Below are 26,030 nucleotides of genomic sequence, written 5' to 3' on the forward strand. Positions count from 1 at the left end.
CCAGGTTTGCTAAGTTTTGTTTGTCTGATTATTCTGACTTGTTGTTTCCGGACAGTTTCGATGCATGATATACGTTACGACCACACGTTAGCGATTGGCTTTGGCAGATCCTGAGTGACTCTGGGCAGATCCAATAGTTTTAAACTTCAACAATGGACCCTCCTTAACGGAAGTAACGCTTTGCAATGGAGCGTGGCCAGACTCTCTGTACAAATGAAATGAATGTACGAGAGTCTGGTTGGACCAGGCTAAGTGACGTATTCCGTAAAGCAGATTTTTGTAGTTTTTTGTTTTGTGCTCGGGTTACTACTGGAAACCCGAAGTTTAAAAGTACAAGTAAAAGCGATACAGACCCCGTCAGGCTATGGTGGACATGTCATTCAACTTTACATACACATTTTGGGAATACCAGGGACTAGCCAGTCATAAAGTCATATTCAAAAGACATGAAGGTTACATTAACATTATGTAGGATGATTTTATGTTGAAAACAGTTAATCACAAAAAATTACTTTCAAAGGCTGTGTCACCTGTGCGGCAGAATGTGATCCTGTATGTGTGGTTTTATGTACTTTGGTAAAAAACATCTAAGAGCATATCCTGTACAGTATATTTTAAGGGATACTTCAGGAAAATATCAAAATTACCCCATGATTTACCCACTCTTAAGCAATCTAAGATACACATGTCCATGATCTTTCAGTCGAGCACATTTGGAGCTATTTTAGTAAATGTCCTTGGTCTTGCAAGCTTTATAATGGTAGAAAACAGGGATCAGGGAACAACTTCTGACTTTAAATCTCAAAAAAGTGCATTTATCCTTTACAGAGGTAATCCACATTGTTCAAATAAAGATCCTCTGCAGGTAATTGATGCGATTTTGTAAGAAAAATATCCATATTTCAAACTTAAACTATAATATTTATCTTCCTGTAACTTTTTTGGGCTTCAAAGTCAGAAGTTATTCCCTGATCCCTGTTTCTAGCATTATAAGCATAGAAAGCAAGGACATTTCCTAAAATAACTCAAAATGTTCTCGTCTGAAAGATGATGGACATATGTATCTTGGATTGCTCAAGGGTGAGTAAATCATGGGGTAATTTTGATATTTGGCTGAAGTATCAATTTAATGCATGTGGATTTCAAGTGCGTCCTGCATCATACTGTACAGATTATGTTGAATATAGTACGGTACATATAGATTTTGTCCCTGCCTGTTACCATCATTTCAAAAACAAATAATTCATTTTGGCTGTCCGAGACTAATTTAGCTCTTGGCAAGCGAACAATATTAAGCACTCAGTTATTTTATAGTGCATTTGAAAGCCCACTTGAAGGTAAATTTCAAATCCCACATTTCAAGGTCTACAGTAATGAGGGCAGCCAGACTGAAAATCTCTATTGTAGAGCAATAGTTAGTCATTTTATTCACAGTGGCTGTGAATACATTGGCGTCCTACTCGCTTTGAACCAATCAAATAAATGACACTTCCAATTTAATCTCAAAGTGATTATATGACTTCCCTTTCATAAACGAAAGAAAAAAGAAAAAGGCTTGGAAAATGAAATTGGCTGTATGTTTTTTTGGGGCGACCCTCCTTGCCAACTCCAATTTAATAACTGTAAGGCTATTACTACCTGAAAATGTTAGGTATTGGCAGCAAGTCAAACAAGTGTGGCTGTATCTGTGGGATTGGATTTTTGAGCTGTATACCATCATCAAATAGATCAGCCAGCAGTTCACACTGAATTGGTTTCCCTTTTAAAGGTCCTTCTTTGCTACCTGCACCCCAAGTGAATCTAAACCACACCTGACCTAATTTCTGTCTTGGGAAACACAGAAAGACATAGTGTGCTTGTATTTTTTTTTTTTTTTTTTTTTGTGGTACAGCATGCATAGGAGCACTGTTTCACAGAGCACTGTGTTTCTTCACGGTGGCACTCATAATGTTTCATTTCTCAAGCAGTTAAGCAGTTAAATATCTCACACACACACATTTATGAGATTTCCAGTCTGTTATATGAAATTGCTGACTTGGGAAATGTGCATATGCTTGCTTGTTTGTAAACAAACCAAATAAACAACCCAAATCTTTTCAAAGTTAATAATTTCAACTGTACTTTCCAAAAGTGTTATAACCTTTATTTGCCTTTCAGTAGACCCTTATTTTTGACAGTAAGTAGAAGTAAGTTTGAGCTTTTTAAATGTTTAAGTCTCTTTCACCGGATAAACTTCAGTTGCATGTGCATTTTTTGCATGGTTGGAATGGTTGATGATAGTTGGACTGAGCGAGACATTTTTAAAAAAGAGTGCCAAAAGGTCTGGAAATCACTTCAGGGATTTAAACAGACTAAATGCATTTACAGTATGTGTCCAGCTAATGCCATACTGCATGTGTGCGTTATTAAGAGCTTGCTGGTGTTTGTGGTGATGTGACCTCACACAGTCGACCCAGTGTTATTTAGTGTGTTTGGAAATACTGTAGTAGTGTCCTCTTTATGGACGTTTACCGAGGTTTGCCTGTTTTATTTGAGGAGTCATGCTTCCCGTTTGTGAACTTTTATAGCTACCTGTTATGAAATATAAATAACTTAAAGACACAAACTAAAACAAATCCTGAATAAGATGTGTGTTTCAATGGAGGTGTTTGCTTTCACAACTGATGGGAAAAGACATTTGTGCCCTCAACAACCTCTGTCTGTCTCTCTCTCTCTACTGTGGTTTGTACCAAACACCCTTAAAATAAAGAAATGAGAAGAATTGAAGCCAGGTTAAAAAGAAAACTTGGTAAAAATGAATATAGTCTTAGTATAATAATTTCATTATTATATCGTATAACACAAACCTACTGCCTTTTATTCGAGCTTGTCCTAAATTCCAGCCTCTTCTTTTCAAAAATTGATTTTTTTGTTTGGTTCATCTCACTTTACACAGTAGCTGGGCCACTGTGGAATTCATCATGCCAAGTGTAATTTTGGGAAGAGAGGTCTGTTTGTGTGTGGTGGAGAGAGTGAAAGAGAAGGCGAGAGGAACACAGAGAGACTTCTGTTCTCTACCTTGGGTGTTCAGAAAAGGGTTTGGGCTCAGGGAATACCACTCTTGATTTTTGTAAAGATAAACGTTGGTGATTTGTTTCTACAAGGGTGTTAGCATGGCCACAGCTTGTAGGTGTGGACATGTCATCTGTTATAATAAATGACTTTGGTGACCTTATATTGATTGAAGCTTTTCAGCTGCCGTCAAAGTTCGATGAAATATTATGAGTGTGTTACATGTAGCTTAAGAACCCATGAAATCGAAACGTGTTTTGTGGCTTGTACTTCACATCGGATAGCTTTGAAGTCATCAACACTATGCTACTGTAATTCTAAATGTTGATAAAATGCCCTTTTTGCAAACAAAACAAAAGAAATGTATGATTTATCCTACTACACACTATACAAACTAACATATAAAACAAAGTCTGTTTTGTATTTTAGTGAGGCTGACTGACAGCCAAGCCCAAAATAAGCCAAATTGTAGTCACTATATTTTGTTGCACAATCGTCCTTTTGTTGTATAGTGCACATTTATCATCATGAATCTTTTCTTAAAACTGTTCATTTGAAAACTTTTAGCAAATGCCTTTACATATTTTAGCTTTAGATATTCTTTTATAGTTAAATGTGCAGTGTGGGACCCCTCCCTTTAGAAACACATCGAGAAGCTAAGTTAGCCACAGGTCAAGCATGTCATCGTCTGGGACAACCTAATAACCAATTGTGATCTATGAGCAGTTTGCCCCTATAGGGCTACTGTAGAAACATGATGGCACAAAATGGCGACTTCCATGTAAGGGGACCTGCGGAGAATGTAAATAAAACATGTCTGTTCATTCTACAGTTCATTCTGTGGGGTCTTTATACACCACTGATAATTTAGTTATCTATACTGCATTTCTATCAAAAGATCTTTTTAAAAGTCAGAAGAGTATAAAAGTAATAGTAGAGTTAGTATAGGAAAACAAACTTCTAATACTATCTCAATGTCTCCATATATTGTAATTGTCTGAAAAGGCATGTAAAATGTCAGTGCATGCAGAGAAAAAACAGGTCAGTGAAAGGCTGTTCAATGATCTTTTGAAAATGATAAAACACTGCTCTCTTGTGGTCATTTTATGTAGAGGGACTTCTGCCCATTGTGGAATATAATTCCCAACTCCACAAAATGACTGATTTACATAAACTCTCAAAGACATTTGTACACAGTCCTGCAGGTCAAGAAGAAAAAGGTTAACAAAACTGTTAACTGCAAAAGATACGACTGTTTTGTGTTTTGACAAAACACCAAGTCTTTAGTCATTCAAATTAGTTTTGTTGTGGAATGTTCCTCTTGGTGGAGTTCCAGTCTGAACTTGAAGGCTGTTATAATTTCACTAATCCTGAAGATTATGTCTTGGCCAGGAGACACTCCTCATGTTCTTGTTATCACACACTAGCCAAAACAAGCCTCATATAGTGCATGATGAAAAATACCTTGTTGCCAAAATGGTAATGAATAATAAACTGTGCAGTACTGTGAAAATAATGGCTGGCTTAACACTTGTAATTACTGAAAATGTTACATTACTGAGATTGTTGCCTAAAATGGTATTAGGTTTGTAAAAGGCAATTAAAGGGAATATAAAAATATTAAATTTGTGTTGATTTGACACCTAAAATATATTAATTTAACCCAATATAGATTTACCTTGATATTTAACTAAAAGAAAACAAACTCCTTATTACAGTTGTTAAAACCAAGGAATCGCACGTTTGGTTAGATTTATTATTTAGAAAATCAGCTAAACTTTACAAATGTGTCCTTTGTCCACATTTTTTTGATATGCATAAATTAGCAATATTAAGCAATTAATAATATTTATTAATTACTTGCTGTTTATTTAAAAGTGTTACATTTGCTGTAAACCTCAGCTTATTGTATCCTATATTTCTATTCATAAATAAAATAAATATTATATTATTATATAAATATAAAAATAAATAAAACATTTATTTGTTCTGCTGAACACAAACTAAGATATTTGTAATAAGGCAAAAAGCAGGAGCACCTCTGATTTCCGTAGTAGGCAAATAAAATTATGTAAGTTAATGGTGATCTAAAGCAGTTTGTATACAGCTACAAACATTGCTCAAAATATCTTTGTGTTCAAAGAAATTTATACAGGATTTTAACAACTTGACTGTGAGTAAATTATGACAGAATTTTCATTTAGGGGTAAACTCTTTGAAAATAAAATAATGGGCTAATGACATTTTCATTTTGGGGCGAACTATCAGTATAAAATGTAAAATTATAAGATAGTTTACGTGGCTACTGTGTGAAATTCAATGCGGAGTCTCGAGGTCTTCACATTTGACCGCACACCCGGCGCGAGCTGAGCGTGATTCTGTTTCTATGGTGATGACGCAAGAAAATATTGTGCTTGACACGGTTTAAATCACTTTCAATTTAACAAATATTACCAAAACTCAGCAAACGGAATGGATAAATATCAACCTCTTTCTTAAATATCCCTTACCTTTAAATGGCGTTAATTAAACGACTTGTGTTCGTACGTGTCACCTCAGCGCGCCTGAGCGTGTGCGCATTTTCCTCAGTATCCCGGCATGCACCGCTTTATTTAGTGTTGTATCTCCGGGAGATGAGAGAGCGAGCGGCCAGACACAGCCCTCTCTCTCTGCCCCACCGAGAAGAATAAAACCCCACAAAGCTCTCCACTTATCAGTCTCAAGCCAGCACAACTAAACCTTTTTCACCTCATCAGACAAATACAATTTCTTGGTTTGTCTTTCAGGTAGGTGTCGTTTAATGCGCGCTGAGGGGCAGATCGCATCACATCCTCAGCTGCACCTGCTCGCGCTCTGCCCGAAATAAGCGGTGTGATTGTTATGGCAATGCCATTGCCATAGATTTATTTGTGAAACAATAATAGCACGTATATTAAGTACGCAATTTAGCACTTGCTGTATGAATGGTTGTTTGCCGCTTGTTGCGTATTTTCAGACCAATGACAGCATTAATCGAGTCAAATGATCGGCGGCCGATTATTGTGTCTGCAGTTATTAAAGTAACTAGAGATGATGGTGAAGATGGGTGTTATAAACTGACATCATGTCAGGAAAAACTCATAAAATAGTGACATTGAAAACTGCTTGACATTGACAGCACTGTAACAAAGCCTTAGATTCTGTTTTTTGTGTGAATGTAATATGTAATTCTTTTTTACTCAGCTATTGACAAATACATAGTTTTGGACACGTGCTTTCGTTTTTGCTATGTACATTGGATTTCAGTAAAGGCGTTGGCGCAACTGACAGCGTCTCGTGTTGTTTTCTTATTATAATTTTTTATTTCTTAAAATTTCATTCATTTCTAAAGTGGTGGTTTGTGTCGCAAATGTTGCGCTGTCCGCAATGCAGGTGCTGTTTATGATCCTTCTCATCCAGAGCCATTCTCACGTGCATGTGTTGATATGCTTTGACCAATGAGATGCTGCCACGAAAATCATTGGATTTCTTATTCAGTTTTCATCATAAATGTTTACGTTTTTGCAATACTTGGTTAAGACTATGATTTTATCAATAAAAATAATATGCAGTCGACATTGTAGCCAGCACTGTACAGTGCATCATGTCATCTCACTAGCTTACATCATCCACTATGTAGTGGGTGTGACACAAGGGCTGGTCCTTTCCAGACCCCTAGATGTTGGCTGCATTTGTATAGAGTCACAAGGATGTAACCAGTGTTTATAGAGTGTCTTATAACGCTGCAGTTCATAGATTATTAATGCAAAGGAGGTAGATTTTGGCAGAGGGTTGTTACGAGTGTGAGGAAGACACAAGAGATACAATAGTACGTGGGGATAAATGAATAACAGAGTTGAGTACTAATGTCAGGGGAATTCTTTGTGTCTCATATAGAGCAGGGCAGGGAAGGCCTCACCCAATGACTGTAGGGACCAGTGAGGGAGTCTTCATGTATGCCGTGGAATATTATTTCTAAGAGGATGGTCAGTGCGTTGATTTACGGTAAGCAGATATGCAGATTTGATGCCCTTATTAAGATAAACAGGCTGTTGATGTTGCAATACTAATTTATGGGTTTTTTACTTTGATTAGAACTATTATGGTTGGCTTTTAAAATCATTAGGCTTTACCAGTTAGTTTTTAGCATGCATGGTATTATAAACAATTTGAATTTTAAGCCATTTAAGATGCATAGAAAGTGTGATGTTTTTTTTAAATCAGCAATATAAATAAAGATGAATAAATAGATAAACAGTAGAGTTAAATTGTATAGATAATTGTCTAATTTTCATCTGTTTAAAAATGTTGGTCTCAAAGTTATGATGTCATTGGTTGATACTGGAAAGCTCTTTTGTTTTAGGAAGTGCTCGTGTGATTTATCGTGTGTGACATCATCATTCTGCATAGTATACTACCTTGATATTGATTTACGGTAGTTTATCATAGGAATACAGTCTCCTGCATATCAATCACTTTTCATTGTACATAAATAATTCATAGTTTTTTGCCCTCTCCGTGGAGCCTAAAAGTCTCTCTCTCTTTCTGTTTTTAAGTAATGGAGGTCATCAGTCAGCGTCCTTTATTATGTGGCATTACTAAAGACTTATTTAATATCTTTAACCACAGCAGGTTTGACCGTGGCAAAGTCATTCTCACTGTGTTTGTATGTTGTGCTCAGAGAGAGGGGAGAGATCAGATGTCTCATTAATGGAACCAGATGGATATTATAAGTGGGACGTGCTGGTGTCCATCTATAATATGGAAGAAAATCGATTTTAGAAATCATTTCTTTTTATATATACTGTATGTTTATCTGTCAGTGTTAAACTCAGTTTAATTCAGATGTCACATCATATTTTAATACATGACAGCATTAAACACTTTGAATAAAGAAAATAAACGTGCAAATGTTTTATCACTTTGCATGAAATAAGACTTTGTTCAAAAGTAAATAATAATAATGCAACTGTGTTTGCTTTCCACATTAAAGTTTCAATTAACATTTAGACAATAATTCATTCTTGTAGTAGGCTATGGTTCCGCGTAACATTTTCTTCACAGTCTGAAGTTTGTTTTAAGTTAGGCTTATATTTAAATATGTTGTTTTGTATGGTATATAAAGGAATAATAGAGATCACAAAATTACAAAATGTTCCTATTCCCCACCAGTTTGGCCCGTCCCACACTTTGAGAAATGCTGCATACCCCCAGTATATGTTGTCTTTCCAGAAACAATTAATGATAATAATCAATGTTTTCATGTTCATTTTATGCGCCACTTTCTGTCAAGTGTCTTCCACAATGCTCATTATTTACCATAAAGTCTTTAAGATTGAACTAGACAGCATGAAGCATTACAAATGAGGTTTTCTTGCAGAACTGTGTTGGACTCATCCCATTCTTTTGGTTGTGTGACTATCGAATTTCTTTTGCAATCCAGGGAGTTTCTCTTCACGTCATTTCAATTCAGGTTCCACTTTAATGTCCTATGGGGGGTGGCCAATTTAATTCAAATTCCAGCAAGGGAGATAATTTTTAAAAGAAGAATTATTACCTGATTTCTATCACTGGTTTTTCATGTTTCTGTAAACGTTCATGTTTGCATCCTTATGTTGGACTTATGGGGTGAGGAGAAATTGAGAAGGAGAGAAAAAAAAGAGAGGACAGATGAGCAGATAAGAGAGCAAGTGAATTAATAAAAGAGAGTCTACCGTCTTCTCTTTGCCGCACCCAGCTTAAGCATAGCCTGACATCACACATTTACTGGAAGCTCATATGCTTTTCATGAATGCTATTCATTTTTTGTCTCTTATCAAACCCCATAGTTTATTTAAAACATTTTTTTAAATGGTCTCCCAGTGTTTTGAGTGTGTTTAATGCATCTTCCATTGTTGAACTCATTTGAATCTTTTAAAAAATCTAAAGAACTTAAATATTTAGTTCATTTTCATGTCAAAATGAAATGTCCACTGTGTGGCACTAGAAGTAAGTTTTATTTTAAAAGCCAATCACATTTTAAATTAATGTCCTATCGACGTAACCAATAATAAACCATAACCAAAAAGAAACACATTTTGATCTAAGCCAACCCCTATCTTTACACTGTAAAAAATAATACCCTGACTTTACTTTTACCCCTTTTTTAAATGCATAAATTACTTAAAATTCCATGTGAAACTTGATGCAAAAATGATTCACTATATTTTTAAGTAAAGTCAGCTTTTATTTTTTTCAGTGTACCTCTGAATACGCCTTGAATTCAAATGTCAAAAATCCAATTGATGCACAAAATTTCAGAAATTTTGAAACCATATTACAAGGATCCGACCTACTAATCTAAATCATGATTTTGATCTGTTAGTGTGTCTAAAAGTTGTGGTATTTCTTGTATAACTAGTAGTCATTTTACTGCAGTGATGTGTACCAGTTCATGTAACAGTGTACTGTATGTATAGTTTTTCCAATAGAGTATGAACATTGCAAACTCTCAATATGCCCATGAGGCATTCTCTTCTGTGTTTTTCATCTTCTTTTGTTTCTCAGAATGTCTGGATCATGAAAGTAGGAATAGTGCACCCAGAGGAGAGAGGCAGCCTCAAAATGATTCTTGGTTAATAATTCAAACTGCATATTGAAATCATGAGCAGTTTTTACTATGTCAAAGCCTTCCCTAAGATGCTGTGGAGACAAATTATTTAATTTTGAAAAAAAATTGTTGAATTAAATAGATGTACCACAGTTTTTACAGCACTTGTGTAGCAAAGCACTTTTAATTGCAAGGGTCAGAGAGAGTTAATAATTAAATTATCAAAAGGTTTTTGCTGCTAATACTCCTAATACACCTCGACTAACATGCAGACCATGGGAGAGAAAATAAAAGGATTTTAAAAACATGATATAACTTCTTTAGGAAAGCACCACAATGGGGGATGAGTCTTGGGGCAATTCAATGTCTGTGGAAACTAACCTGCTTTTTAGCATTGATCCTCAGAAATCAATACATCTCCACAGACTTCTCTCTCTCTCTCTCTCTCTCTCTCTCTCTCCAGCTCATCTGCAAGGCATTACGTAATGTCAAGCTATAATGGTGTCATTAGCTAAATATAGCCTCTTTGTCCTCCCAGACGCAGGGACCATCATTGAAATGGGATTGTGACATCCGGAGTAAACATAATGTGATTGCGTGTGTGTGTGTGTGTGTGTGTGTGTGTGTGTGTGTGTGTGTGTGTGTGTGTGTGTGTGTGTGTGTGTGTGTGTGTGTGTGTGTGTGTGTGTGTGTGTGTGTGTTAGAAAGTGGTAGTGCTGGTGTCTATAGCTGTCACTTCATTGCATTAGTCAGTAAATAAAGCTGTCTAAAATATAGCTTTATCCTGCAGTGTCTTGACTTAATGTGCTGTTTGAAGGAAAGCACACAGACAGACAGACAGACAGACAGACAGACAGTCAGTCATGTCACCATAGGTACTGTGTGACCAAACAAGCATAGGAAGAATGACTTGCTATGTTTTGCTATTAAGATCGTTTTAAAGATGTATTGTGTAAGCCCCAGCACATTTTCTCCTACTGTGTCGCAGTTAGAAGACATGTTATTAATCATTAGCAGTTTTGTTTTACTGTAAATGAGTCAGAACTGCTACAGTATACACCCGGATGGCAGTGAATATTAGTGATTCATAGGTCAGTATATGTGATCAGTATTTTCTGTATCCACAGGTCTTCTGAGCTGTTGTGTGTGTGTAGGATTGAAAGAGTGAGTTTATTTATACATGTGAGTGTGACCGTATCCCATCACCATGGCCTCGATGAGGGTGACCTTGGAGAATCAACTCCACAGTGCACAGAAGAACCTGCTGTTTCTGCAGCAAGACCATGCCAACACACTGAAGGGTCTTCATGCTGAGATCCGCCGTCTACAACAGCACTGCACAGGTACACACACATTTAATATACTGAACAGTGATATGACGTGATTGCACTCTTCTTTAAAGGTGCTGTGTGTAGATTTTAACGGCATCTAGCAGTGAGATTGCGAATTGCTAACCTAAACCTAAACGAACACTTATTGTACATTTAGCTTAACCCCCCATTCAGAACCCCAGCGACTTTATCGCTGTGTGTCACCCGTCTCTTTAGGAGGTCGTCAGGAGTCATTTCTTAATTTGGTTGTCATAAACAGATGTACTGTCCACTCCAGTAGCTTACGAGAGACGGATGATGTGAACTCTGATGCTTAGCTCTCAATGGTAGTCACTCCCAAAAGTCAGTCATCATTAGCAAAAACCTTTCTCAACTTTGTCACATCACTGGACACGCCTACTTCCTGGCGCCAACGGTCACTGGTCCTGTCCCAAATGGCGCACTTCATGTGGACTTTTGGTCTCGTGGGCTTTAATTGCACATGCTTGCTTAGTCCATCAGCGCCCGCTTTGCACCCTTTATGTGGTCTTTGGCGAAGCCCGCACTGCTGCAGGCTCCACACCCTTTACCAAACCAGAAGTCCTTGCAAAAGAGTAATCAGACGACGGATGGGAGGAGTTTACTATTTCCGGCGTGATGCTCGAGTCTGTCCCAAAATATGACTCCACTGTGCCCTCTTGGACTCGCTTCAAGGGTCCCTAAGGTCTTCACTACATGATGTCATCAAAGTGTGGACTCTGAGGAGGTCCACAAGTCCGGAGTGTGCCATTTGGGACAGGACCTTCTCTTATTTCAGACACCTCTATCCTCATCTAAGGACCCTCTTGTTCCTAACACTTTCAGTTTTATCCTTGCCCAATTTCTCTTTTAAAGGCAACATGAAATAAAAACTATCCTGGGTCTTATTGTGTAGTATTCATCAGTGCAAGATTTTCCAAATAAAAATATGCCTTTATTATTTTTCATTAAAATCGAATTACTTTTTATTTCATCTGAAACCATTTTTCCAGGCTTTTTGTTGTTGCTGCTGCTGTGTGAGCAAAATCATAATTATCAATAACATTATACAGATAATGGGATTCTTGATTCAGATTGCTTAATTTTGTAAAACATTGCATTGCAATTTGCAAAACTGAACTATAAATAGTTTTATGCCACCCATTCTCTCAATGGTGCCTTTCTTCCCATACGATGAAATAACTTGGACTTTTTATTTAAACACATTATGCAAATTTAAAGATGTAATAGCTCACTGTGTAGCCTTTAGAAAGGTCCTAATACAATGGGGGAAATACTTTGATGTCACTTGCCTGTCCATTCTTGCGGCGGCGCATGAGGCGAACAAACCCAATGTCAGGAATACATCTTGGTTGATGGAGGATGGTGAAGCGCGTCAACAAACCACGTGTCCAATCACCGAACCATCACAAAAATGGTTTCACATAGGATTATCACTCATAGGATTTTATGTGAAGTCATCCCACCGAGGTCAGAAAATACGGAAATCCGTATTTATACGGAAAAATCACATCCCTGCTTTTTACAGTTTTTTTACAATTGCTATGACACTTTTTTCAATACTTTTAACAAATTTTCTAAACTCTTAACGCACCAACACACCTAAAACACAACTGGCAAAACAATTAATTTTATCTTCAAAATCACACATTGTAAACTAAACTCTCACACTGTTTACAAAAACACTGTAAACATGTTTCAGAATCAACTAGTTATATCAGATCACCAACACATGCTCTCTTCCAACAGAAACATTTAGTCAATCATAACACAATGTCATGAAAAACACAAACATAAGATGGAAAAACAAAAACTGCATAAGTTTATGTGTAAGTCTGTCCTTATACAATAGACAGTAGATTGAATTGATTATAGACTGAGTTTTGCACTACAGTTTCTTTAGAAAACTTGTTTATATTTTTGTTTAGTTGGGTTTAGTAAATGCATGTATTATGTTTGTTTTGCTACAGAAATTCAAGACAAAAATGAATCATCTATCTTAGATTACGGTTTATGAAAAAAGTAGACAGAATTGCTGCAGTAAAGACTTTACAGTATTTACAACAGGACATTACTGCAAGATAACAAACATATTCAATATTGCTTCCGTTTACAGTAAAAAAGTAAAAAAATACAAACAGAAAAAGCCACTGAAAATTGCGTTTCTATTTGGCCACATGTTCTCATTCACATCACACCTGATATCTTCTCTTTCAAGGCATCTTGGAAATTATCTTTTGCCATGTCTTATCCACCCCTGACAGTGTTCAGGTATAATGTCTGGGAATGCACCTATTGCATCCAGGTGGGACTTGAAGAAAACTGTCCTGGTGGTCTTCCATTGACTTGTGCAGACATATATCTTTTTTTTGTGTGTTGCTCATATTGTTCCTTTTCCACACAAGATGGACCTAAAGAGGCCGTCCTTTACACTATTGTACACTATATAGTCATGCAATTGAAAGAACCTGAGTGTGTTTCCTAGGTGGGAATCAGCTGTGATTTATTGGTACAATAAGTTGTTTTTCAATCCCAATGGAATAAAATACAGGGGATATATTTATGTTTCAATTCATCATATAAACAGCTGTTTACTTTGACTATAAGTGAGGTTTAGCACATGATGTTATCTGTTTTGACATTCTGTGTGAAAGCATTTGTAAATTTGACATTAAAAATCTATTGTTTTGGTCTTGTTTGAGCTTGTCTGTAAAAGAAGTTAAAGCATTTTAAATTTGTGTTAATTGTATGCATTTTGTGTTAAAGCAACAATAAATGTGTAAATAGTATAGCTTACACAGGTGGATGTAGTGCCAACTGTGTTAAGAATTTTGGAAACTTGTTAAAAGTATTGAAAAATCTGTCATAGCAATCGTAAAAAACTGTAAAGCTCATCAATTTACTAATCCAGTTGATAATAATTTGGACAGATATTAAATATACACATATTTATGGATTTCAGCTGGTTTCCTGCCTTGGTTACTAGCTTTTTCTTAACGTGTTTAATACTTTTTCCCCCATGTCATTCAACTTTATTGCAAATAGCTTTATTTATGGACTTTAATGTTGTGAATTCTTTATGGATTTCTTGAGTTAATATTGATGTCTGGTGAAAATTTCATGTAAAAAACCTCATTGGAAATATATTTTTTGACTAATATGACCTCTTTATGGCTTTGGTCCTACTGTATGTCTCTTTCCATGCTTGTTCTTGTTTCAGTTGATGCCATGCGTCATGTGATCTTCAATGCTGTCATTTAAGGGTAGTGTGATGCCTTGTGCTGCCAGCCTAACATTTGATCTCTTTTCTTTCACAGATCTAACATATGAGCTGACAATGAGGAGCTCTGATGCAGGCGGTAAGATTTCTCACGCGCCTTATTTTCGTGTCTGTGTTCACATTTGCATGGGGTCAGAACAATACAGTTATGCAAGGGATCAACTGTTTGTGCATAACAGGTGTTTGTTGTTGCTATAGGATGCCTTTAAACCACTTATTAATAAAACATCCTCCTGTTTAAAGAAATCCTTGGAAACCCAGTGGACAGACAGCCTATTTCCTGGTTTTGCCAGTCTCTTCTTTATCTCGCACATTTTCTTTGCTAAATTTGCAGCAGGTTGTTTGTGTTTCCCCGAAGAAAGAAACAGACAACTCTGTTCCTTAGTCTACCCTACCACGTCTGTGTGTCGTAACCTGGAAACCAGCGACCCACCTAGCAAGCAAATACACGCACAAACCCCCTGCTACCCTTGTAGAGGGACTGATACCCCCAGCCCTCCACCCACCCAATCTGTATTATATATACTGGGCTTTCAAGCTTTCCCCTGATACACACAATGCTCTTGTGACACATTTATGTGTGTGAATGCTCAAGCCATTTCCCAGACATGGAGTATCCAGGCAAACTGCTGAAACACTCGCTGCTATTCTTAACAAACAGTTTGAAGATTTAGGAAGTTCTTAGTTTAAGGATTTATATCGCATTTTGGTTTAAGACACCATAAAGTGATAAGAAACATGTAATTAGCACAACTACACAATGCTGGGTTGTTTCAACCCACGGCTGGGTGAAGTAAGGACAAACCCAACTGTTGGCTTAAGGGGGTGGCACATCGGCATGTATCTAAAAATCATACACGTTATTTTCTATGAATGTACACACACCACTGTGACTCTGGACACTGCTCAAATCCCTGCCGCGCCACAGAATGCCACTCACATAGTTTAACATTAAATTACATCATATTTGTCCCAAATCATTAACGATTAACATAAGCTGATAACACATATTCTGCATCTTGAAGTAGACACTGACTAAGCTCACACTATTTAATGTGCACGTCCAGTGTGCGATATCTGCGAGTTGTCCTATGCGACGCAGCGGTTCTCACCCGTGACTCCCTTTAAAGTCACAATGAAAACTGCAATTTTTTTGGAATATTGTGATATTTTTTTACAAATGACATATCTGTGAGCTTCATTCTTTTTTTTATTCATATGCCCTCAAAATCTTTAATCAAAAATGCAAATATGGTATGACAGGTGGGCGAGGTCTGTAAAAAGATTGCAGCGAATAGCAACGTGACCCAACTACCAACAATCAATTGTCTATGGACAAATTCAAGTCCAGCCCTACTCACTCAAATAAAATGTCACCATGTATCCAATCGCTACTTCCGTTTCATGGCAACTTTAAATCATAAAAACCTATTTGAGGGGTACATTCAGTGGAAATTTATTGGTCACTTTATAAAAATATTTGAGTGCAGATTGCAGAATGCTATTAACCAATCGCAGCAAAGTATTTCAGACGGTTGTGCAATGATGTGTGTATGGTTGTACACTATGTCTTTTATGTTGGTTTTTTCACAAGGCTGATGTCAGCCAGATTGCAGTCCAGCATGGGAAATGAGATTATGTATGGCCACGCTAATACAGCTCTAATGCAAAAGGTTAATGCATCACCTGCTGACTGCACCACAGTCATAACTACTGCTGATCCACGCGCTCCTGTTCCTAAAAAAAGACACCAAACTACCATTTAAAAGCCATCTTATTCACATGTATGAGATGAGAGGCTTTACAAAGTGTCAGATATTTTCTACACTTTAAAGATCACTCTTCAGTGTTAAAGGGATAGTTCACCCAAAAATGAAATAAGTTACTTGTTCTGATAAACACAAAGGAATATCTTGAGAAATGTTTGTAATCAAATTAGGGTGCACTGATAGGATTTTTTGGGGGCGATACCAATTTAAACAGACAACTTCTGGCCGATGCTGATACTGATATTAAACACTTGTATACAATACTATACAGTTGGTCTATTAGCTAGTTTATTTCTGCATCAAATTATTTTTACTGAACATGGATTTGATCTAATTAACATTCAACTGACCAACATAATAAGAGAGGCACAAATTAAGCTAAAACAAATATAATAAGACAGCATGACAACCTTCAAAGGTGGTTTTTGCTACAGCATTTATTTTATTAACAACATTAACTCATTTTTTACATATAATGGATTTCTTTATGCAGTTAATTAATAAACAATCGGTATCGGCCTTTCTCATGCTATTGCCGATATGCCGATGGTTTCAAATTCATCAAAAATCGGCCGATAAATATCGGCGGCCGATACATCGGTGCATCACTAAATCAAATCAATCAGGAAAAACAGTAAGATGAAAGTGAATGGTGCTTCTGATCAGTTAACAAACATTTCTCAAAATATCTTCCTTTGTGTTCGTCAGAACAAATACATATTTAGAGGTTTGTAACAACATGAGAGGGAGTAAATGATGACAGAAATTTCATTTTTGGGTGAACTATCCCTTTAAGCCTTCACAAAGATGGTTCATTCAATGGATAATGGGCATTTGTTAACGTTTTATCATGGCACGTCAAGCGTCAAAAATGTGAAAAATCAACCATGCTTACAACAGTTTCAGGTGATCTCTGACCTAAGCTGGATGTGCTGAAGCATGTGGTGCATTATGGCTGTCTGACTGGGTTTGTGTGTGGATTTAATGGTGACCTCATTAGCTGATGTGGCCTTTGCTAAGTGGTAATGAGATAGTCAGGAAAAGTGATAGAGAGAAAAAGAGAGTTGGTCTTAAAAATGAGTCAGTCTCCAAGATGAGCTCATTCCACACATCTAGTTTAATAACTATTAGACCGATCACATGGAAACGAGAGCCTCATTAATACAGGTCAAGGGTACAGGACGCTTTTAATATAACATTAAAACAGCTTATTGCACTCATTTTGCAATGTAAGGATATTGCACTGCTTTGGCAATAACATTTTATAGTTTTGGTCATACCAGTAATGGACACAAATAAAAGAGAGCGAAGGTAAGAGAGAAAACATCCTTCCTAGGGTATAACATTGTGTAGATTGTTTAAAAGCTGAAGGTCAGTAAAGGCAGACACAGCGATTTCCTCAACGTTCATATCCATTAGTACAGTAACATGAGATAGGATCTCTCTCTCTCTCTCTCTCTCTCTCTCTCTCTCTCTCTCTCTCTCCCTCTCCCTCTCCCTCTCTGTGTGTGTCTGTCTGCATCCGCATCCCATGTCAGCCCCGCCCTGTTTGGCTGCCAGACATCTTTTACATGTTGCCCTTAAGAAGGCTAATATAAATATATATATTAGCCATGTATATGTTTTTATTCTTTAAAATTACCACATTGATACAAGATGGTAAAGAAAATGTCTTCATGTCTGAAATTACAGCGTGTATATATTCATGGAGAAATCAATAGTATTTATGCTGAGCTGGTCTAAGAGGGCTGTTCCCATAATACTACAAATGCCTACTGTCAAAAGCTCAATGTCTGAGTTTGAGGAAGGAAGGACTGAAAGAGTTGCTAAATAAGAAAAGGGTTTGATGTTTCATATCCATTAGCAGTTTCTCAAGAGTATTTGGTTTATCGATACCCGATTTAAAGCTCACTGCTGCCCCCTTTAGGCTAATGGAGAATGTTTGCCAGTTTTTATAAAATGTTGTATTGTAACACTACTGTAAGGCTACAACTACATACTAAAATGTTGGGTTGTTTTAGGGTAAAATATAAAGCAATCCAACTGTTGAGTTAAATTAACCTGTTTTTGTGATCCTGGACCACAAAACCAGCCATAAGGCAAAAATTGATAGATTTCTGAATACACTAAAAGAAAGTTGAATAAATAATCTTTCACTTTATGTACGGTTTGTTAGGACAATATTTGGCCGATATACAACTATTTGAACATCTGGAATCTGAGGGTGCAAAATAATCAAAATATTGATTATTTAAAGTAGTCCAAATGAAGACATTAGCAAATGTATCTAATTACAGAAATTAAGTTTTGATATATATTTATGGTAGAACATTTACAAAATATCTTTGTGGCACATTATCTTTAAATAATATGCTAATGATTTATGGCACAAAAGAAAAATACCCGTGCTACTGCAGACCAGGTCCGGGGTCACATGACTGACGTGGATCAATATACATAGCTTCTATTCTTCCACCAAGCTGGTTGCAATGCATTTTGGGGTTACTTGCTTAGTGAAGGATATGCTTAAAGGCGGGTTGCATGATTTTTGAAAAACACTTTGGAAAAGGGAGTTGGGCCAAGTAACAAACACACTTTTAGCCAATCAGCAGTAAGGGGCGTGTCTACTAACCGACATTGTTGCCTGGGTTGCGTATGTGTGGGGCGGGTCTATCAAAAGAAGGTCCAGATTCCATTGGGGTAGGGGCGTGTTTGTTAAGGTGATTTTAAATATCAACATTGACTTTCAGAGATCATGCACCCAACCTTTTAATGTCTGGATGGAACTGGATTAGTCCATGTTCTTTAAAAAAATCCAGATATTTACTCACCACCATGTCATCGAAAAAATGTTGATGTCTTTCTTTGTTCAGTCGAGAAGAAATTATGTTTTTTGAAGAAAACATTCCAAGATTTTTCTCATTTTAATGGACTTTAATGGACCCTAACACTTAACAGTTTTAATGCAGTTTAAAATTGCTGTTTCAAAGGACTCTAAACGATCCCAAACGAGGCATAAGGGTCTTATCTAGCTAAACGATTGTCATTGTTATCAAGAATAAAAAGCACTTTTAAACCACAACTTCTCGTCTTCCAGCGCGACCTCGCGTAATACGTCATCACGTCAAGAGGTCACGGATGACGTATGCAAAACTACGCCCCAGTGTTTACAAGTGTGTTGAAAGAGGACCGTTCTGACGGTGTTGTATGTGGAATGATCCTAATTAATGTCTTTGTGTCAGTTTATTGTTTAAAATGGTCCGCAAATGTGCGTTTCATATATGTAACACGTGACCTTTCTATGTCATTACGCAATTACATCAGGTTGCGCTGGCGCGTCACAGAACCGGAGATAGACGAGAAGTTGTGGTTTAAAAGTGCATATTTTTGATTTTTCTTGTCAACAATGACAATCGTTTAGCTAGATAAGACCCTTATGTCTCGTTTGGGATCGTTTAGAGTCCTTTGAAACTCAGTTGAAACTGCAATTTTAAACTGCATTAAAACTGTTATGTGTTGGGCTCTATTAAAGTCCATTAAAATGAGAAAAATCCTGGAATGTTTTCCTCAAAAAACATAATTTCTTCTCGACTGAACAAAGACATCAACATTTTGGATGACATGGTCGTGAGTAAATTATCTGGATTTTTTTTTTTAAGAAAATGGACTAATCCTTTAACTTCCGGTCTCTGTTTGTTTAATGGTCTGGCTAGTGGCTAAACCGAAGTCTGGAACAAATACCTCATCAAAAATAACAAATGTTTTGGTTTTCTAAAGACGAGGGAAGATGGTGATCATGGATCTCCGCTATGTGAAGGGAGGTTTGGCAGCTGATCTGTAGTTAACATTGTATACATTATATAGTACACAGTAATGTTAGTTCAATGTAGTTTTTTGGTACGCTTTAGCAATGATTTAAACTAAGGTAATCTACTTGTTGTATATTTGGCTTGTTATCAGAAATAAACTACTCTTAAAGGACTTTGTTGTTATTGATTCTTTGTGGAAGTTTACCAAGAGTTATGTTTGTTCCACGAAAGCCATTTGTCACTGCTGAAACCGTCTATATCAATCCTTGGAAAAAAATAAAGATATATAGTAAATATCTAATGCACATGTTAGTGAGTACAATATAAGGTGCGAAAGTTTAACGTCTTTCTCTCTCTGTTAGATGATGGTGAGGCACGCTGCAGAGAGCTACACCAGCGCTGTGAGGAACTGGAGGTTCAGCTGAAGGCCAAAGAGCAGGAAAACACAGAGCTTCTGCGGGACCTGGAACAGAAGAACGCCATGATCTCTGTTCTGGAGAACACCATCCGTGAGCGAGAGAAAAAATATCTCGACGAGCTGAAGTTGAAGAGCCACAAGTTGGCCGTGCTGTCTGGAGAGTTAGAGCAGAGAGCCAGCACCATCGCCTACCTCACCTCCCAGCTCCACGCTACCAAAAAGCGCCTTCTCGCCGGGGGAGCATCAGGCGTGAGCCAGTCCGTCAGCCCCGTTGGCACTTTCAAACCAACCCCTCCACCTGCTCCTGCACCATCGGGAAATGAAAAAGACATCCGCCAACCCGATACACCTCGCAGGCGCATGCGCAAAAGTCTTTCGCAGCCACTGCACTCCGAATACACAGAGCTGTATCGAACAGGTGCCACGGACGGCCGCAGGGTGGTACTGAGAGATTCCCTAGATTCAATGCCGGATCCCACACCGTTCCTGCAGGCCAGAGAGCCGGCTGCCCCCGTAGAGTCTCAGCCGGTGGTGCGGGAACGCCCTTCTGTGATCCCACCCATTGTTTCTTCCACACCCCCTGCACCATCAAGCCCCGCCCATATCCCGGTGCCCCCCAGCCCCAGGAATAGTCCGGCACGGGAGGGGTCTCTTCCCCGTGCTAACGCGCATATAGGAGTAGCACATCGGATCCACCGCTCACCCTCAGCAGGCGGAGACCGGCCACCGGCGGAGGTGGAGACCCTCGCCGTAGACCAAGTCAATGGGGAACAGGTGGTCCGAAAACGCTCGGGCGCAGACAGAACTGTTTAAACTGATGCATTTTAACATCCCTCAAATACAGATAGAAGTATATAAACATAGGTGTATTAAGACCAATGCAGTATATGCAGAACTCTTTGACTGTGAAAACGCATACAGACATGCTCAGATCATCAACATACCTCTGACAGAAACAATAAACACTGCTGATTTAAAACAAATAACAAACACAGCACAACAATGGGTGAACAACATACACTGGCACACTGAAAAAAAACACCGGTGTTACATGATTGAATTAAGTTTTTTTTTAATTAATTTTTTTGTTGGATCTTCATAATTCAATAAGGTCACTGGTTAAGCATGATTGAATCAATTTTTCTTAAAATGAAATAAAACATTAATTCAATGAATTCAATCATGTGAAACCGGTGTCCACAAGTTTTTATTTCAGTGTATTCGAACAAGTAAGATTTAAGCAAGTACTGTTATTACCCAGACAGCAGACGACTCCGGGATGCTGACTTTAGCGTGGATCTGGTGTGGAATCATCTGTTAACGCAAAGGAATATAACTGTGTTTCTTGGAGAAAGATAAAGAGTGTGCAAGATCTACTGTATGTCCTGCTTTTGCTACTTTTTATGCAACACTGTAAGAACAAAAAATGACTTTTGTTCGCGATCATTTTAAGAACTTTTTGTCTGGTCTCATTCGAGGAAAACTGTGAGCATGCCAAATGTTTCTTTCTCTTGCTCACTTGCAGCATCTTCTTTGCACTTTGGATTCCTCTTTTTTGTTTTTCTTTGTTTAGTTTTAGTCCACATGCAATACAAAATCCCACATGCACACATATTGCCAAACCCGTCATAGCCTGCTGATTTAACGTGCTGTAATGCATATTCATATCTACTTATATTTATTCATAAGCACTGCAGTGGTACTGGAATCTTCAGCTCTCCTCACTCTCTAATGTGAAAGTCTCAAAGCTCCTTATTAAACACATCAAACAAATCAAAGGAACAATGTCTCAGTCACTTGAATTCCACTTGCTTTTATTTATACTGTAATATTGTGAGCATATAAGGATTGTTTAAGTTTAAAGATGAGGAAAAACTAAAATATACTGTAGTAATTTAAAATTTTAATACATTCTCTTGATACTGTAACATTTTAATGTTATATAAATATTTAATGTGCATACATACACTAAAGTGATTTTTCTAATAAGGCCGCCAATAGGATATTAAATTACCACTCTGATGGTTTCAGTAGTAATGTCTATCAACACTGTGTGCCTTAGATTCGGTGACCTAGATCTCAATAATGCAGGACTGCTCTGTCACCTAGCGTTTACCTTGTGATGAACTTCAAATTTATTTACATCAGAAGAATATAAGAGCGCAGATGCAAAACCCTCTAAGTGTGTCTCACATGTTTTGTAAATGAGCAGTTTTATCAGGCTCTTATCTCTGAATAATTTCACTTTAATGGCAACGAAAAGGTTATTAGTCAGTAAGTAAAATGCCTTATTTTTTATAAATGTCACTTTAGTCATTTCATTGGTAGGATAATATATGTGAATGTTTCTTTCACTGCAAAAACCTCTAAGTACATGAAAATCGCCAATTTTAAAAAGCTTCAAGTCACTTTTCACTGTCCTTTCTGAATAAACATTCTGGCTCAAACATTCAATCAATATCCTAATATAATTGGTAAACCTCCTATAACCGGGTAAAAAAAAACATTTGCACCTTGACACACACGCGCCATCTTTTATTCAATTCTTCTTTCATGCACTTAGAGGATTTTGCTGAAAAGCAATGTGACGATAAACAGATTCTGCCAACAAACCAGTATTTTTAAATGACCTGATGCTGTGATATAGAGATGATTGGACCTTTTGGATAAACGTAAAATGCATGCCGAAAGATTTTGTTTTAAAAGTAATGCATTACAATATTAAGTTACTCCCTAAAAAAGTAACTAATTGTGTTAATTAGTTACTTTTCATGGAAAATAATACTTGCGTTACTTTTAAGTTACTTTTTTCTTTACTTTTTCTTCATCGGTTTAGGCTTGATCTCTTTCAGACCTTGCAGACTGAGAAGTTCGGCATTCAGACATTTTATATGTCCATCGCAAATATGTCAAGCTCTGGCCTGCCATCTCCGTTTCTGACTCAAACTGTTCCTGCTTAGGTGTGCACGCAGAGTGCGTAATTCCACCCGACTAGGTACAGTTTAATTAAATACATAATTTAAAAAAATCGAATTAATTAAACTGAAAAGTAACACAAACATACAATGCGTTACCTTTCTCGTAACTTCAGAAAAGTCACATTATTACGTAATGCACGTTACTTGTAATGCATTACCCCAACATTGTTTAACCAACACTCAGTGCTGGGTTGTTTAAACCCATGGTTGGCTAAAAACAACCCAGCATAGGTTTATTTATAACTCAAGGTTGGCTAACAACAACAACCCAGAATAGGTTTTGGTTTTCCATATTTTACCCAACTATGGGTTTAAACAACCCAAACATTTTTGACAGCATGCAGTACTGCTAGTTTGACATGTTGTCAATGACGACACAGTTTATTTCATTAATTTAGCTGTACAAAAATAAACATGCATACTGATAGAAACCTAAGGATGTGGTACAGGAAAGCGTAATGAAATCTTATTGGTTTAAGAGAATAAGATGCTGGGGGAAGTGAGATAGACAGCGGCCGAGATCTTTAACAAGATTTGTTCTCAGCTCGAATCGCTTTGTCAAGCTTCTAATAGTTTAATGTGATTTACCGTAAGCCTTGTTTTATTTTGAATGTTTGCTTGCGTAAATGGCAGGAACGAAAACAGATTAAAACATTGAGGAGGTGAAACAGTTTTAGAAGAAAACAGTCTATGAACTTACAAATACATTTGCTTAAATACACAGGAAATGGTAGCTATTCAGGGTGCATACATCATTATGAAAAATTAACAATTAAAAAACTTCTGATGCTAAAATATAATAAAATGTACAGGCTTTTGTTTCAGGCATGTGCTCATCATAACTTGCTTCTGAGTAAAAAAAAAACTTTGGTTAACACTGACACCTCGAGAGTTATGAAATATCTTATTGCATTCAAATAGCATGTTTCAATATTGCATCTGTTGGACAAATTCATTTAGATACCCCAAATCTTTTTTCAGTTAGCAGGTGCCAGAAATTTCCCCAGTTAGCAAGACCCACAGTAAAGTGCCTCTATGACAGAAAGTGGCCAAGTAAGAATGACATCACAGCTCCACAGACCATTACACAGCTATAAATGGGTCCAGAACTGGCAGCACCCGTATAATAATCCATGTCTGTCTCATTGTAATTTTCCGAATGCCCACCACCATGCGCTCCATGTCTAGGGTGGCCGTGCCCATATCCATATCCATGTCCATACCCTCCATAGCCTCCGTGCCCGTAACCGTGCCCGTACCCAGGCTGGCCCATGGAGCTGAGGCCATGTCCGATCAGCATGCCCCCCAATGCTCCAGCCGCAGCTGCCCCCACTACTCTTCCTGTACCGTGTCCAGATGAGCCACCAGTATGGACAGGTGGGACTTGATGGGGATGGCCACCTCCTGCTCCCCAGCCTACACGGCCGGCGCTTTCACCACCCCATGTGCCACGTCTGGCAGCCCCGCCACCCCCACCACGCCCAAACCCCCCACCTCGACGTGACTGGACCACTGGAAACATGCTTGACAGGAGTAACAGGCAGCTTATCAAAGAGTAGATCTTACAGTGCGAGGACATGCTGTAAAAACATAAAGGGGTAGGGGTTAAATTGAGAGAGCAATGATTAAATACATACATTAAATACAAAATATAACATAAAGTCTCATAATCTATTTGAGCAGCATCAGATTGATTTCGATCTTCTTTTATATAGAAAACGTCCCTAAAAATAAATGTTTTTGTCTGGGCCACTAATGTATTCGATGGAATAACCACACTGAATTTAGAGAAAAATATAAATAAATAGACATTCAAGGGAGAAATTGGATTTTTGGTCTAAATTATTCAAATGTCTGTCTATAGGCACTTAACATTTTCTCAGACAGCCTTGTTGTGCTGTTTCAGAGTAAACATATTTTCAAAAGCAATTTGCCAGAAGCAGAGAACATAATTATTCTCTGAACACAATAAAGATGTAAAATTTTAATTATTTATTATTTATTTTACTTTTAATAGAAAACAACACCGAAATAGTGATTAGGAAAATGTTTTGCAGGGGTTTGATTTCATCAGCAAGCATTAGCCGGTTAACTATAGACCCGATATAGTCTGGCTATGAGTAACCCACTTCTAGCCAAAATAAACTTGTCATTTTTGCCAAAATAACGAGATGTGAGAAAATAGCAAGATTTATGATACTCCATCATGTAAGCAAATTCAGCTGTGATTAAGATGTTTGGTTATATTAATTTAATTTTTTCATTTATTTTTTGGAATATAGTTAATTAAATTTTTACTGACAGACCAAATTTTGTTTTGTTTTAGCCTAGACGTCTGGGCTGTTTGGACAGCAAGACATCTTTTAAACACAAAATTTCTGGGTATGGTTTTGTTGTAATGTTAATAAAAGTTACTGATTAAAACTCCTTCGACTGTAAAATATCAAACTTCTCTGTACAGCTAAGTGACATGAGCAGTACAATCTTTTCATGATCTAGGTCACCAGTCTGATCTGGAATTAGTTGAATGTCTGCCTAACAACGACACCTTTCCTCAACAATAATCTGCCTTAATAAAACGTTGTTCTTAAAGTTCATAAAATGTCACATACAGACATTTTAATTTGAGAAATCCTTGCATTAAGAGGCAACCTAAAACATAAAGTGACTATTACCCCAATATTATGCTGACGTTACTGGAATTTAAAGAGATAAGTCACCCAAAAATGAAAATTCTTGTCATCATTTACTCACTCTCATGTTATAACA

General features: G+C 37.3%; 2 protein-coding genes across 5 annotated transcripts; one reads left to right on the top strand and one right to left on the bottom strand.

Moving 5' to 3' along the window:
- The first annotated feature begins 5,686 nt into the window (after window positions 1-5,686).
- Window positions 5,687-22,056, top strand: ccdc92 (coiled-coil domain containing 92). Of its 4 annotated transcripts, XM_065247370.2 has the most exons (5): window positions 5,687-5,837; window positions 6,967-7,074; window positions 10,786-11,001; window positions 14,325-14,366; window positions 20,228-22,056. In XM_065247370.2, exons 3-5 carry the CDS (start codon window positions 10,866-10,868, stop codon window positions 21,094-21,096), a joined length of 1,047 nt encoding a protein of 348 aa, XP_065103442.1. In that variant the 5' UTR covers window positions 5,687-5,837; window positions 6,967-7,074; window positions 10,786-10,865; the 3' UTR covers window positions 21,097-22,056. The 4 variants fall into 4 exon arrangements, with proteins under 4 accessions (XP_065103442.1, XP_065103443.1, XP_065103440.1 ...); XM_065247371.2 differs by lacking the exon at window positions 6,967-7,074; XM_065247368.2 differs by lacking the exon at window positions 5,687-5,837 and having other exon boundaries at window positions 5,845-7,074.
- A 1,615-nt stretch (window positions 22,057-23,671) lies between these two features.
- prnpa (prion protein a (Kanno blood group)) lies at window positions 23,672-25,301 on the bottom strand. Its single transcript, XM_065247945.2, has one exon. The coding sequence runs from the start codon at window positions 24,898-24,900 to the stop codon at window positions 24,295-24,297; it is 606 nt and encodes a 201-aa protein (XP_065104017.1). The 5' UTR covers window positions 24,901-25,301; the 3' UTR covers window positions 23,672-24,294.
- Window positions 25,302-26,030: the final 729 nt, after the last annotated feature.

The sequence above is a fragment of the Paramisgurnus dabryanus genome, chromosome 11 (assembly GCF_030506205.2).
Source record: "Paramisgurnus dabryanus chromosome 11, PD_genome_1.1, whole genome shotgun sequence".
In the NCBI taxonomy this organism is placed as follows: Eukaryota; Metazoa; Chordata; class Actinopteri; order Cypriniformes; family Cobitidae; genus Paramisgurnus; species Paramisgurnus dabryanus.

What these genes read in the sequence shown, in the direction of transcription:
- ccdc92 (XM_065247370.2), top strand. Translation starts at nt 10,866, where the DNA reads ATGGCCTCGATGAGGGTGACCTTGGAGAATCAACTCCACAGTGCACAG. An exon ending in TCTACAACAGCACTGCACAG is followed by an intron (nt 11,002 to 14,324) that starts GTACACACACAT and finishes TTTCTTTCACAG; the next exon opens with ATCTAACATATGAGCTGACA. An exon ending in GAGGAGCTCTGATGCAGGCG is followed by an intron (nt 14,367 to 20,227) that starts GTAAGATTTCTC and finishes TCTCTCTGTTAG; the next exon opens with ATGATGGTGAGGCACGCTGC.
- prnpa (XM_065247945.2), bottom strand. Translation starts at nt 24,900, where the DNA reads ATGTATGTATTTAATCATTGCTCTCTCAATTTAACCCCTACCCCTTTA.